The sequence below is a fragment of the Tiliqua scincoides genome, chromosome 4 (genome assembly GCF_035046505.1).
Source record: "Tiliqua scincoides isolate rTilSci1 chromosome 4, rTilSci1.hap2, whole genome shotgun sequence".
Classification (NCBI taxonomy): Eukaryota; Metazoa; Chordata; class Lepidosauria; order Squamata; family Scincidae; genus Tiliqua; species Tiliqua scincoides.
Genome location: NC_089824.1, coordinates 106,833,289 through 106,847,671, shown reverse-complemented (window position 1 = coordinate 106,847,671; position 14,383 = coordinate 106,833,289). Strand labels below are relative to the sequence as shown.

The window sequence follows — 14,383 nt, the reverse complement described above, 5'->3', positions numbered from 1 at the left end:
TCAGGGAATTAGAGAACAGGTCCTCTCATGGATTGAGACCTGGTTGAAGGCCAGGAAATAGAGAGTGGGTGTCAATGGACAATTTTCACAATGGAGAGAAGTGAAAAGCGGTGTGCCCCAAGGATCTGTCCTGGGACCAGTGCTTTTCAACCTCTTCATAAATGACCTGGATACAGGGTTGAGCAGCGAGGTGGCTAAGTTTGCAGACGACCTCAAACTTTTCCAAGTGGTGAAGACCAAAAGTGATTGTGAGGAGCACCAGAAGAATCTCTCCAGACTGGCAGAATGGGCAGCAAAATGGCAGATGCGCTTCAATGTCAGTAAGTGTAAAGTCATGCACATTGGGGCAAAAAATCAAAACTTCACATATAGGCTAATGGGTTCTGAGCTGTCTGTTACAGATCAGGAGAGAGATCTTGGGGTGGTGGTGGACAGCTCGATGAACGTGTCGACCCAATGTGCAGCAGCAGTGAAGAAGGCCAATTCTATGCTTGGGATCATTAGAAAAGGTATTGAGAACAAAATGGCTAATATTATAATGCCGTTGTACAAATCTATGGTAAGGCCACACCTGGAGTATTGCGTCCAGTTCTGGTCGCCGCATCTCAAAAAAGACATAGTGGAAATGGAAAAGGTGCAAAAGAGAGCGACTAAGATGATTGCTGGGATGGGGCACCTTCCTTATGATGAAAGGCTACGGCGTTTGGGCCTCTTCAGCCTAGAAAAGAGGCTCCTGAGCGGGGACATGATTGAGACATACAAAATTATGCATGAGGACAGAGTGGCTAGAGAGATGCTCTTTACACTCTCACATAACACCAGAACCAGGGGACATCTACTAAAATTGAGTGTTGGGAGAGTTAGAATAGACAAAAGAAAATATTTCTTTACTCAGCGTGTGGTTGGTCTGTGGAACTCCTTGCCGCAGGATGTGGTGTTGGCATCTGGCCTGGACGCCTTTAAAAGGGGATTGGACAAGTTTCTGGAGGAAAAATCCATTATGGGGTACAAGCCATGATGTGTATGCGCAACCTCCTGATTTTAGAAATGGGTTAAGTCAGAATGCCAGATGTAGGGGAGGGCACCAGGATGCAGGTCTCTTGTTATCTGGTGTGCTCCCTGGGGCATTTGGTGGGCCGCTGTGAGATACAGGAAGCTGGACTAGATGGGCCTATGGCCTGATCCAGTGGGGCTGTTCTTATGCAGTCCTGGCCAGACTTTCCTGGGAGGAAACCCATTGACTCTAATGAGACAGACAGGAATAGGATGGGGCTCTGAGGCTGCAGTCCTGTCCACGCTTTCCGGGAGGAAGCCCCGCTGCCCCTACTGGGCCTTATTGCTGGGCAGAGCTGCCTGGGCTTGCGCTCTCCAGTCCCAGCCTGTCCCGCGGAGGCTCGCAGGGGAGGCGGCGCTGTCCCCGCCTTGCGCGCAGCGTGCTGCGGAAGTCCCCCGGGTGGCGCCCGAGCCTCGCTCCGCAGCCGCAGCCGCGCAGGCGTGGAGGCGAGGGGTCCGCGTGGCCAGGCCCTGTGGCCGCCTAGCGGCGAGCTGCGCAGAGGCTGCGCTGCAAGGGCGGTGGCGCCATCCTCATTCCGGTGACGCCCGTTCCTGCTCTCTCTCCTTCCGCCTTCCGCGTTGGTCGCTCCGAAGTCGCTTCGCCCCTCTCTTCAGCAGGCCCTTTGGGGAACCCGACACCGAGGCCGGACCACCGCTCTGCCCAGCATGGTGAGTGGGGCGCGGGGGCAGCCGTCCGGGGAGCCCTCCACCAAGAGCAGCGCCCTCCCCCGCGCCTTCCTCCAGGCCCTTCCTTTGGAGAAATCCGCGAGAGGAAGCGCGCCATTGAGGCCTCGCTGCTCAGAAGAAAGTCCCTCGTGCCCAGTGGGGCCCCCTCCCAGGGAAGTGCGCGCAGGATCGCAGCCTTGGGGCCCGATCCTGCCGCAGTTCCCTGGGAGTAAGTCCCATGCACGCTCCTGGAACTTCTTTCCGAGGAGCCACGCCTAAAAGTGGCCTGGAGCTACAGCCGCATGCGCGCTTTCTTGGGAGTAAGCGCCATTGGCCCGAGTGGGGTTTACTCACGAGGAAACCCATAGAAGATCTCGATGAAAAGCCTCCAACTTTTCAGGCGGGCTTTATAAGGCGGATGCTTCACTCAGGGCACAATCCTCACCAGGTCTACTTAGAAGTAAGTCCTGTTTTGTTCAATGGGACTTACTCTCAGGAAAGTGTGGTTAGGATTGCAGCCTCAGCCTCTTGAATACCATATTGTTAGCTTCAGGGTTCTGGACCTTCTCCAGACCTGCTCTTAACCATGTTGCTTTTTGTTTCTACTAATGTATCAATTTAAGTTTAGTTAGGGCAAAAGGAAGACAATGAGGCTCTCTGAGTAAGAATGGATAGAGCCTGTTTCCAGTGTCACGAGGAACATGCAGTGGGTGGGGAGGCAGGTGAGGCAGGGCCTCCCGCTGCCTGCTAAGTGCTGCCAAGTGCTGCCGTTGTGTCAGGTGCCCAAGCACCCACACAGCCCATGCACAGCTCGCATGGGTTGTGGGTGCTTGGGCACCTCACAAGACCGCAGCACTTTTCAGAGGACTCCGGTGGGTAGGCCTTGCCTCACCTGCCTCCCCACCCACTGCACCTCCCTGGTGTTCATTACTCATAGCTTTGAAGGGTGGTATTTTGCTTGAGCGGTTATGTAAGCATAATATGGGCCAAGAGAGAAATGAAATGTTCTTTTAAAAACCTGAACAGGCATCTGGAGTGCAAGTCGCTGATGAGGTCTGCCGAATCTTCTATGACATGAAAGTTCGGAAGTGTTCTACCCCTGAAGAAATCAAGAAGAGGAAGAAGGCGGTCATCTTCTGCCTCAGCCCAGATAAGAAAAGTATTGTGGTGGAGGAAGGCAAAGAGATCCTTATGGGGGATGTTGGGGTTACCATTGCAGATCCTTTCAAGCATTTTGTGCAGATGCTGCCGGAAAAAGATTGCCGCTATGCCTTGTATGATGCGAGCTTTGAAACGAAGGAATCCAAAAAGGAGGAACTAATGTTTTTCTTGTGGTAAGATAAAAAGTTGCAACTAGCATTGCGCTAATCCAGTATGGGCTAATCAAGTCATATGAACAATGCTTAGACAGTGTGGTTAGGATGTGCAGTCAGCATAGCTTAATTCTTTGTGCCACTGTTTGGGTGGGTGTTGGTGGAGGATGAACTTATATTTTACACGCATTCCAGGGACTCTATGCACAGACATAGGGAAGACTGGCACATTCCTTACTCAAGATTCTGATATCACTAAGTCTAGGTGTACTGTTTGAATGGTAATTATTTGCTTATATGGGGGCAAATGAAAAAACACTTGCTGTCTTTCATTCAGCTGAATGTTTGCAATGAGGGGCAACCTTATCTTCTCTGAACTATAGCCTTTAAGTTTAACCGATTGAACTCCATGGGAGTCACTAATAACCTGCTTGTACTTGCATGACCAAACCCCTTTATTTGCATTGTCCCTAGTGTGTCCATTTCTAGGAAGTGGCTTTCTAACATAGATGCTAGAGTCTGTGCAGTAGCATATACTCATAGTATGGAACACCTGTGCTTTTGTAACTTTGCATCAATTTCAGTGTCATTACCTTTTTTTTATTTACTAACCAGGGCACCGGAGTGTGCTCCTCTCAAAAGTAAGATGATATATGCAAGTTCTAAAGATGCCGTCAAAAAGAAATTTCAAGGTATGTGATTAAAAAATATTTCTGTGTTGGGATCTGGAAAAAAAAAGCACAAAAACTAGCCAATTGGTTTTTTTGTTTTTAAACTTGTGAGTTGCCTTCCTTAAGTTTTCAGTGATGCTTCATACTTATGCTCCCAGCTCAAGGTAGAAAATAGACCTGAAGGAAAGCTATTTCTGAGTGGAGAATTTCCAAAACAGCAAGCGCTAAAAAGGGAGGCCCTGAAAATGTGTCTTCCCATTCTTTCCAGTCTTACAAAAATTATACTGCATAAGCCCTCAGAAAGGGCTTTTAGCTCTAGAGCAGGGGTCTCCAAACTTTTTGGCCAGAGGGCCGCATGAAATATCTGGCGCAGTGCTGAGGGCTGGAAAAAAATTTAAATATAAAATTTCAATAAATAAATTAGAGATGGAACTTAAATGAATGAATAAATGAATGAGTGGGCTCATTCACTCAGCCTCTCCAGCCTTCAGAACACCTCCAGATGCAATCAGAGTACAGCTCTGGTCATGTTCAGTCAAGTGGGCCAGAGTCTTTCAGGGGAGAAGAGGTTGACCGCAGGCCGGATAGAGGCTAGCTGCGGGCCGCTTCTGGCCCCCGGGCCAGGGTTTGGAGACCCCTGCTCTAGAGGCTTGAGAAACCAAATTTGAAGTGTACCTGTACATTTAGCTGTAATGCCATTATCCAGTCTATGATTGATGATTTTCCAGTAATGCCAGAGAGCTGGGCACAGCACACAGAATCTGGTTTCCTGAGATCCATTCTCTCTCCAACAGGGTTTTGCTTCATATTTTCCAGTAAAAGATTTCAAAATGTATAGGCAGTGTGTTTTGAAAATGAAGGAGTTTTTGAGGTGAATATCCAGTAGCTGGGGTACAGACAAACCATGATTAAGAGAGCCTGAGTTCAGACAATCACAATGACTGTTGTCACTCCTCTGCCTCTGGAAGCCTCTGCACCATTGAAACAGATGGAAGATGTAAGCAGGGGTTTCATCCAGAGCACAGCAGTTGCAATCTGCCAGGCTGCTGCCACCCCCTGCCTTCCTTCTGGAGCAGGGGTGTCCAAACTTTTTGGCAGGAGGGCCACATCATCTCTCTAGCACTGTGTTGGGGGCTGGGGGAAAAAGAATTAATTTAAATTTCAAATTGGAATAAATTTACATAAATTAATATATTAGAGATCGAACTTTTATGAATGAATGAAGGTCTTGCAATAGCTCAAGGCCTATAAAAGGCCTTGCACAAAGCAAGGCTGGTCTTTCCTTTGTTGCCACTGCTGCATCACAAATGCAAAACAGCAAGTAGTGGAGGGAGCCCTCATCCCACAGCTCATATGAGAGGTTGAACAGTCACCCTCATGCTGTAAGCACTCGCGTTGGGCAAGCATGGGCTCCAGCAAGTCTCTGGAGGGCCAGAGTCTCATTGGAGACTGGGGGCTCCCCGCAGGCCACATTGGGAGTCCCTGAGGGCCACAAGTGGCCCCCGGGCCGGGGTTTGGACACCCCTGTTCTGGAGACTCAGGGAGGCAGCACCACCCCTCCCCAACCCTCCAAAGGCCTTGTAAAAGCCTTGGATGGCCAAAAAACATCACTGCCAGTTTCATGGAGGAAACAGGAAGTGATGTTTTAATGCCCTTATAAAGCATTCACAGGGTCTGGGAGGTTTCTCTAGCCCTCAGAAGGCATTCTTAAAAAATTCACTTCCAGCTTCCTCTGTGAAACCAGAAGTGAGGCTTTTTGACCTTCCAATGCCTTTACAAGTGCACTTCAGAATGCTTCTGGGTGAAAGGCCCTGGGTGGTGCAGAGAGGTAGATGGCAGCACACTTCTGAAGTACAGCACTTGTGGAAGCACCTTCCTCTGAAGCCCTGTTTGTAATTACTCTTCTGGCTTCCATGTATACTATTGGCCATATGGCCAATTTTACAGGGCTGCAGCATAATAGGAGTGTATGTACACGCCTAAGAAGCACAATGGTCAAAGTTCCCTTCTAATGATACAAAGCATTACTTTCATACTTTTGAGCAAAGAGTAGTGGGATACAGATTAGTGCACCTAGTTCATTAGGACAGCCAGGTTGGTATAGTAGATAGTGTCAGGTTAAGAGTAGGGGGACTCAGCTATAAATCTTGCTGTGTTTCCTAGGGCCCGTCACTATCCTCAACCTGACCTACTTTATAGTATTGGGATAAAAAGGGTGGTAGGTCCTTGGAGGAAGGGTAGAATAGAAATGTAGCTAATAATAAAACTGTATTAAATCTGAAAAATATGGTGGCCTTTCTTCTGCTGCGGGCAGAGGAGTTGAAACTGAATCTTGATTGTTTCACCAAAATGTGTGTGAAGTATACAGCAAGCATGTTGGCTCAAATAGCTGTGTAACATGTTCTGCTTTTTCCTAGGCATAAAGCATGAATGTCAAGCAAATGGACTAGAGGACCTCAACAGAGCATGCATTGCTGAGAAACTAGGCGGTTCACTGGTAGTTGCCTTTGAAGGCTGCCCTTTGTAGTTATGTTCAGTGCCACACTTAAAAGCATTCCATATTTAGTAAAGAAAATGCTGTACCAGGAGTACTGATAATAATAGCGAAGATGTCTCTACAGAACAAGATTATGGAACAGTGGTTCACCTATAAATAACTTTTCAAATTAAAATGATGTTAAGGTATCCTGGTGTATTCATGTATGTGTGATGTACTCATGTAAACATGGGTTGACAATTTAATTGCCATCTTCTCTTTACTAATCTAGATTAAAAATAATCACCATCAAAGTTACAAGGGGACTGTTTTGGGTATTATTCCTAATAAACTAATGCTTTGAATCCAAATTATGCAGTACCAAGGAATGCTCCGTTCTGCACTCATAATGTCACATTATGTGCTCTCGTATTATGGTATATACATAGTGTAAAAGTGCATCAGTTTACCAAATATCTAGAGATAGCAAGTTTTCTCGACTTGGTACCTTCTCCCTCCCCCAGTTTCTTCTCCAAGCTTGATAAATCTCCCCCAACTTCCCTGTCTTCCCCCACATTAAGGTACCAGCCAAATCAGTAACAGGGCCAAGAAAAAAGCTGCTGCCAAGAAAAAAGCAGTTTCTCCCCCCCCCCCCCAATGGCTTTGCAGTGCTCCACAGCAATCATCAGCATCTTCCCAAAAGCTTCTACAGAAGCATGTAGGAAAGTTCCAAATCCACCATAACTCATTCTGGAAGGCTGTAAAGCAGTGCAAAGCCCCCTCCTCGCACTGTTGCTTATTTTCCTACTGTCCTGTCAGTGCCTAAAATGGTAAGTAAGGGGGTTTCACAGTGGTGAGGGAATAAAGCGACTTGGATTGGCCAGTAGTCAGTTCTTTCCCAGCAGGGGGAGAGAAATTCAGATTATTTCAAAGGTAGTCTGGGGTGAGCTGAGTTTTCCCATCCCTTTATAAATATATGCCAAAATTCCTAGCAGTACAGGGATAAAGATGAAAAATACTCTTATAACATGGTACACTCATGTTGAAGAATATGTTTTTTTCCAGTATCTATGAGCTTAATCTTCCACAGAAATATCAAATCTGCTTTAATGGTCAAAATTGTATTGCTCTCCAAAGGGCACTTTAAACATGATACTTTCAAATAGGGCTTTAAAAAACTTTCTAAAACTTTCTTGTAGACTGCAAGCTATAGGGACACTTCTGGGAAAATTCCAAAAGGGAGCAGGTGACCAGAAGAAGCTGGTTGCTGAGAATGTTCTCAGCCCTTCAAGCCCATAGTAATATGGCAACAAAAATGTTTGAGAGGAAAATATTAAGCTCATTAAATTCTAGGTCAACTAGGCAAAATGGTTAAAAAGTGTGACCGTTATAACAAGTGAGTTTTTTTCCATGTTAGAAGTGCAGATAAGAGGTCTCTAAAAGTGATGTTTCTGTTTTGTCTACTCAACTCTTAAGGGCAGTCATAGCATTATATCTGAACTCCAGCATTCAAAGAGGTTTTTTTAATCAGAGATCAGCGCTGTGATTTTAGCATTTCACAAGGAAACCTGACAACAGCTCTGTCTAAGGATGGGGAGAGTTTACCCTCCATTGTAGGCACATACTTCCAACATTTTCTCATCCCAAGCAGAAGAGACTTGTGCTGGTCAATGTGAAGAGTGTTGGCATTCAGCTACTGGGGGCTAAAGCTTTGAGGTCCACACCTGCCAGAGCTCCCCCACTGCAAATCAATGCGTTCTTTAGCATAGAACAGTTGAAGAAGAGGTTCTTTATTAGGCTGCTTCCTGAATTATTTTTATTCCTTTAAAAATACTGAGCATACAGAGTTTCTGGGTCACTATGTCTTTTTTATCTCTGGCTATCTTAGTAAACTAAGTGTATGGTTTAGGAATGTGTAAGTAATCTTGGTAACGTGATTAGGCTGAGTTTTGTATTTGTCAAACAGATGTTCCTTCTTTGGCACTGTCTTTGTTTTCTTCCTGCAACACAATGAAAAACAGGTGGTTATAACCTGTTGCACCTGCTCTAAAGGAACTGGGATTCTCCATTTTCACTGAGCATCCTAGAACTACAGGAAAATTGTATGTTCAATTAAATGTCCAATTAAAACTTAAGATCCAAGGAAACCAATATATGAACCACAAATTAGGATTTGATCTTTTAATTTCATAGTGCCAATGCGGAGAACTCAAATATGGCTGTTAGGACCATTTGTGGAAAAGTCCTCTTGTTAACCCAGAAATCCTTACTCAGCCAAGCATATCCAAGCACAGTCCCAGGACTATTGTCAAAAACATAAACCCTCTGCAATGAGTTTGACATCTCTATAATCTGCCATACAACTCACTCTACCCCCGATATTGATTTTATTATGCCGCACAAATTTTACTATATATTGGGGGGAGGGGAGACAAACAAGATACTGAGCTACCATTTTTATCTATAGCCCTGTGTTTGCTACAATCAGGGCTGACTTTAAGCCAATTGGATCAGTTGCTCCCAGTTGGGCACCCATGCCTAAGGGATCCCCCCTGCACTTCAGTAATGTAGGCTTGTCAAACACACACAGCAACACATTGCAACGGACATTTTGAATTTTTTATAAACAAAATTAATATGTTTACTAAATTTCAGTCACTAAAACAAGTGCTTTTGGAATTATTTACTTTTCAAAGGTAGTTACACATTGTTTACTTGTAGGCTTGCATATATGCAATTTTATATTAAAATGTGCTTAGATCCATTGTTCAATGCATTTTTTTATGTGCACGTTTTTATTGCTTCCCATTCTACCATAGTGATATTATTTCTCTCTCTGAGGGTGCAATCCTGAGCACCCCTTCAGCCAGTGCAAGTCCTTTGTGCTGGCCAAAGAGTACGAAAGTGCCATAAAGCACTTTCATACTTTTTGGGGAGATAGGTTGGCGCGTGAATGTGTGCTGACCTCCCTGCACCTTGCCATGAGCCCTGGGTCAGGTGCATCCCTGCACCGACACAAGCCCTGGCTGGATGAGTTTGCATCGGCTGAGCTTGGCTGGCACAGGGATGGGGGGAGCATGAGGAGGGCAAGGAGGAGGTGGGAGGGAGGTGTTTTGGGGCAGGGCGGGTGGCAGGCATTTGCAGGGGAGGGGGGCCAGGATCCAGCACTTATGCCAGATCCTAGTCCCATTCCCAGGTGGCCTGGGGCAGTCCCGGGCTGCTCAGATTTGTGCCACTTTGTGAAGTGATGCAGAGCCAAGTGGACCCATTTGGGCTGCTGAGGCTCTCCCCGAAGAGGGAAAGTTTCCCCTTGCCTTGAGCCAAGCCTCAAACAGCCCAAAACTTGTGCTGGATGCAGTGCAGGCCTGCCTGTTCAGTACAAGTTAGGACTGAGCTGTAAGATTCTACAGACCTTGGCTGTGAACCTGGGGCCTTGTAAGAAGTGTTTCCAATTGGGCCCCACCATTTCTATAGCTGGCCCTGGCTACAGTGTTTAGTTCCCCCTCCAGTGAAGGACATAGTAAAAATAGAAGAGAATAAAGTAAGGTACCATTTCCTGAAGTTGTTCTTGTAATTTCGTAACTGTTTCCCTTTCCTTGACCAGCTGCTCTTGGGTGACCTTCAAAAGCTCTTTTAGTTTTGTTGCTGCACATCCCAAGTCCTTTGTTAACTTCTTCTCTTTTTCTAGTCTCTCCTGCAATTAGGCAACGAAACCAAACTTTCAGGGCAACAAATGTCAGGTGACTCTAAGGATCTTGAACAAGCAAAACTCACAAGGGCAAGTTCTCAAATCCCTGCCTTGCAGTTTACCTTTGAGCCAAAGTAAAACATTCCAGCTTTTGACGTTTTACCTGTAGTTGGAGAATGTCCTCTGTAGTTGTGGATGCAACATTTCCATCAAGCCTCAGTTTCTCCAGTTCATCTTGTAGGCGGCACACTGACATCTGAGCCTGGAATTTCAAAACATCAGAAAAGTTAATTCCCAAAACACCACACTTTTGAAAAATATATATACAAGGTTATACTTCCCAATTGATCAAGTTATACTTCCCAATTGGTCTGCTTTAATTTCTGAGATGCTTTAGTGGAATGACATTGCCAACATATGAGAAAGCACAGCAAATAAAGATGGAAAAACTTGAACTGTATTAGGGTGCAATCCTAACTCTTTATGTCAGTGCTTTCCAGCACTAGCATAGCGGTGCCAATGGGACATGTGCTGCATCCTGAAGTTGGGTGTCACTCACGGAGTCCTCAGAGTAAGGAAATATTTAAGACAGTAACATCTGAATGTTGTGGTTTCTTGAAAGATAGAACCTTTCAAATTGTAAAAATCCCTACGGGGATTTAAATTGCCTGCCCATGTAAACCGCCTTGAATAAAGTCCAAGGAGAAATCTGAGGACCTAGAAAGGCGGTATAGAAATACCTGTATTATATTATGTATTATTATTGTTCCCTTACCTCAGAGTTGCATTGCCCTTATGTCAGTGCTGGAAAGCACTGACATAAGGGGTTAGGATTGCGCCCTTAATCATATAAATACAATAAAAGGTGCCATTGTGGGGTAACTAATTCATATTAGTTATGAAGAAACAAGAAGCAAGTGTCATAGCACTAAAAACATCAGGCTGACAATAGGACCAAACCAAACATGCAAATCCTAGTGGGATGAGCTTTTCCTGTGGAATAAGTGAATGTTTGGATGCACAATCCACATGGCTTCTTTGAGACATCTGTGAGTTTTCTGCCATGGAATATCCATGTACCTCTTTCCAACTGTTTTTTAGCCTGTGAGTTTGGAGTTCTCCATGTGGTTTTTTGAACATATGGTTGCAAAACCCAAGTGGTTCTCAATATCCATGCATTTCATAGGTGAGACAGAACTACAGACTGACCTCCTGAGGAGCTCTTCCTCACCACAGCTGCTGCTCTGCTTGTTTTTGGCTTTAAAAAGCAGCCATCTCCTCCACGTTTGTGGCAAGTAGGAGAGAAACATGCAAAAGTTGGGTGCATTTGAACTGTGGTCTGCGAACCTTTAGACTACCTTGTTTCATGATGAAGGGGAGTTATATTCCCAGCACTCAAGCTACTCCTCTCAGCTGTGCAGGACTTCCTTGCTATCTGAGGACTCCTTTGTGAGGAGAGGAGGAGGTTGAGAGCTTTCACCAACATTTGCCACACAAGAGGAACATAAGGGATAGACAGATTGATGTGGAAACCGTTTCCTGAAGCTATGTTACATTACCCCCCCCCCCCAACCTCCAAGAGAAATGTAGAAAATCCACCTCAATAGTACACAGTCTGCTTGCTGGTCATTATAACCTTGCAAGGATTCTGGACCAAGCATTTTCCTTTCACCAACATTGTAAGCTCAGAAATGGAGAATCCACACTGGAGTTAAACTTACTTCCTCAAATTCAGTCGTCAACTTTTCCCTCAGAACGTGCTCATTATACAAGTCAACCTGTGTTTGCTCCAGCTGGGTTTTTAACTATAGAGGAGGGGAAAAAAATGTATAGGTATTTGCAGATACTGTAACTATATAAATACCTGACTTTCCCTCAAAAGTCATAACAGGTAGTGACTTTACTCATCTTTTTAGAGGACTAATTTCTAAGAAATACAACTGAGGAGTATGTTTCCAGACTTCCTGAGCACCATTTTGCTATCTCAATCTGAAATGGAAAAAACCCAGGATCTAATAGAAGCAAGCAGTGACAGTCGGACACAAATAGCTGGATCTATGAATTGAATTCCAGATAAACTACTATGAAAAGAGCCACTAGCTTTAGTCTAATCTAATAAATAACTTAATTATTTGTCAACGGAACATAAAGTAGTATTATGCTTATTACATTTATAATACTTCTATATTAAAAATACAAAGCACTGTACAACAGCAAATACAAAAAACAAAATCAATATAAAACTCAAAATCCAAATATACCAAAGAAATGCTTTGTTAGCAGCAGCAGTAATATGAAAATAGAAAAAGCTCTTCCAGGAAAGATCTCTCAAGCAGTCAGGATTAATTACATGCCGAAAAAATACATGGGGAGGTTAAAAGGGGGGGGGCTTTGGGGGCAGGGAGTTCCAGAGAACGAGTGTGATTCTTTGAAAATCTCCAGTGATGAATTCTCACCAATCTCACTTCTGAAAAGGAGGGGATCCTGCTGGCCTTGGAGGATGTGGGATCAGCTGCTCAGGTACTTCAAATATATAGGACCCAAAATGTTTAGGCAGTATATTTCTCAACTGGGGACAAACAATAGGTGAAGGCTCTTTGTGAGCTTCCAACTTGTCCACCAGCAGGAAGTGACTGCTGGGTCTTAGTCTGGATCTTAGTCTGACTGAGATTGGCAGGTGAGAAATCTTTCTTTGCATGGTTACTTCAGGTTTTTTAGCATGAAACAGTGCAGAAGAGGACGATACACATTGGCTATGTTAACAAGAAAGCCATGCAGGAAGAACCATGCAGACAGACAGCAAATACAGGTTCGTGCCTGGCGCAGAACTGGCCATCTCTCCGCCCTAACCTCGAGTGGCTCTTGTGTGCTTGGGTCAGTCTGTGACCCAGCTACTTCTCCTTCAAGCACATGACTCTTCATCTCACTCAGTTGTTGCCTGACCTGAAACAGGGATCAATGAGTCTTAGACAAGCACCAGAAACAGCTATCAAGGGTAAAAACAAAACCCAGGAATGCTACATGTATTTCATTCTTTAGTAGTAAAGCAGAGTTGCAAGAGTCATTCAGTTTATTTTACTTTCAGAACAATTGCTGTTAGTTATACCACATAAGGTTTCAAATGAAATTTGCAACCACCATAATCTCTCCCCACACAACCATCAATTCCTTTACAAGGAAAGGGCTATAGAAGTGTACAAGTGAACTGAAGTGAGTTAGGCAGTGGCATTGCTAGGAGGTGTGGGGGGTGTAGGCCACACTGGGTGATGGGCATGGGGGAGTGACACCACTACTGGCCAAAATTGTTAAAATTGTGGTTTTTAGGAATAATATATATCGTTCAATGTGTAATTGAAACAAACTGCGTTGAAATATCTACATTCCATCAAATGTTATAGCCAAAAAAACCAGCAGGGGCACAATGACGATGCCATGCCCACTGCCTGAGGTGTTGCCACGCCCACTGCATGGGAGGAGGTCCACCATGGTGGTGATGCGCTAGCCTCCTGTACCAGGTGACACAAACCCTAGTGACACCACTGGAGTTAGGTGTCTCAATATATCACCAGGTCCAGCTCACTGGATTTTGCCAACAAAAATGAAGCCTTATCAGTTACAAGACCAATCTGTAACTTGAAAACACACATCCATGATAAAACTCCGCCTCCCCAAACTCACATATGAAGCAACATCTTGCATACTGGTATCCTATTCTCCTGGAAACACCACTGTGCAAGCAGACTACTAGCACAATGTAACTAGTCTTGCTTCACTGTGCTACAGCAACTCATCTCTATCACTCCCTTTAAAGCCTTCTTCAGACATTTTCCAATCTATGTGGAGAAACTTGTGGAGAACCCCTGGAATCATCCTTTGCTAGCTCTGCACCTCCAGTGATACATGCACTTAGCCTCACCCTTTGCATGTTCAGCATATATCTGTAAGAACAAGCACTGAACACACGGAGAGCATGGCAAGGATAAAAACATTACTGGCAGGGGCAGGGCTACTGTGGCATCATCCCAGGGGTCTTCCATGCATTTTTCTGTATAGTTTGGAGAACATAGTTTGAAGGCAGTACCCAAGCACACTTGCTGATGGTATTTAGATCATGCTGCAAGAGAAGTCCTGAAGCTCCACTCCCCTTGACTCTACCTCTCTCTATTGTGTGCATGTGTGCATGAGACCCCCTGTAAATAAGATGACAAGTCTGTGTTCTTCTACTCTGTGAGTGAGAAAATGTTTTCTTTGTGCCTGCATAGTTGCTGTTTGCTGTAAAAGATTTAATAGTAATAAAGGGGCGCTTGTGTTTGTAATCAAGTTGTCTGTCACAGATTCACAATTGCCCTTGGGATTTGTCTCAGTTTTGGAATTCTCCAACTATACCATGAGTAACATTTTCTAGAAATTCTCCTACATGTTGAATTGTTTGCAAGGTCGGCCCATCCATGATGCTGTCTGAGATGATTGCCTCAGACGGCAGATTGGGAAGTTGCCCACTTCTATTCACCCACTT

General features: G+C 44.8%; 2 protein-coding genes across 6 annotated transcripts in view; one reads left to right on the top strand and one right to left on the bottom strand.

Moving 5' to 3' along the window:
- Window positions 1-1,565: 1,565 nt before the first annotated feature.
- DSTN (destrin, actin depolymerizing factor) lies at window positions 1,566-6,550 on the top strand. Its single transcript, XM_066623397.1, has 4 exons — window positions 1,566-1,722; window positions 2,746-3,053; window positions 3,648-3,724; window positions 6,121-6,550. The coding sequence occupies exons 1-4, from the start codon at window positions 1,720-1,722 to the stop codon at window positions 6,228-6,230; spliced, it is 498 nt and encodes a 165-aa protein (XP_066479494.1). The 5' UTR covers window positions 1,566-1,719; the 3' UTR covers window positions 6,231-6,550.
- A 938-nt stretch (window positions 6,551-7,488) lies between these two features.
- The window catches only part of RRBP1 (ribosome binding protein 1), a 48,789-nt gene continuing 41,894 nt past the window's right edge, over window positions 7,489-14,383 (bottom strand). For 2 of the 5 annotated variants that reach the window (XM_066623392.1, XM_066623393.1), the window contains exons 21-25: window positions 12,718-12,810; window positions 11,589-11,672; window positions 10,031-10,129; window positions 9,730-9,873; window positions 7,491-8,179 (exon numbers count right to left, since the gene is read on the bottom strand). In XM_066623392.1, coding sequence (XP_066479489.1) covers window positions 8,138-8,179; window positions 9,730-9,873; window positions 10,031-10,129; window positions 11,589-11,672; window positions 12,718-12,810 — 462 coding nt within the window. In that variant the 3' untranslated portion in view covers window positions 7,491-8,137. Of the gene's footprint in view, window positions 8,180-9,729; window positions 9,874-10,030; window positions 10,130-11,588; window positions 11,673-12,717; window positions 12,811-14,383 lie in introns of all 5 variants that reach the window. The other 3 variants (XM_066623395.1, XM_066623394.1, XM_066623396.1) reach the window with 3 other exon arrangements.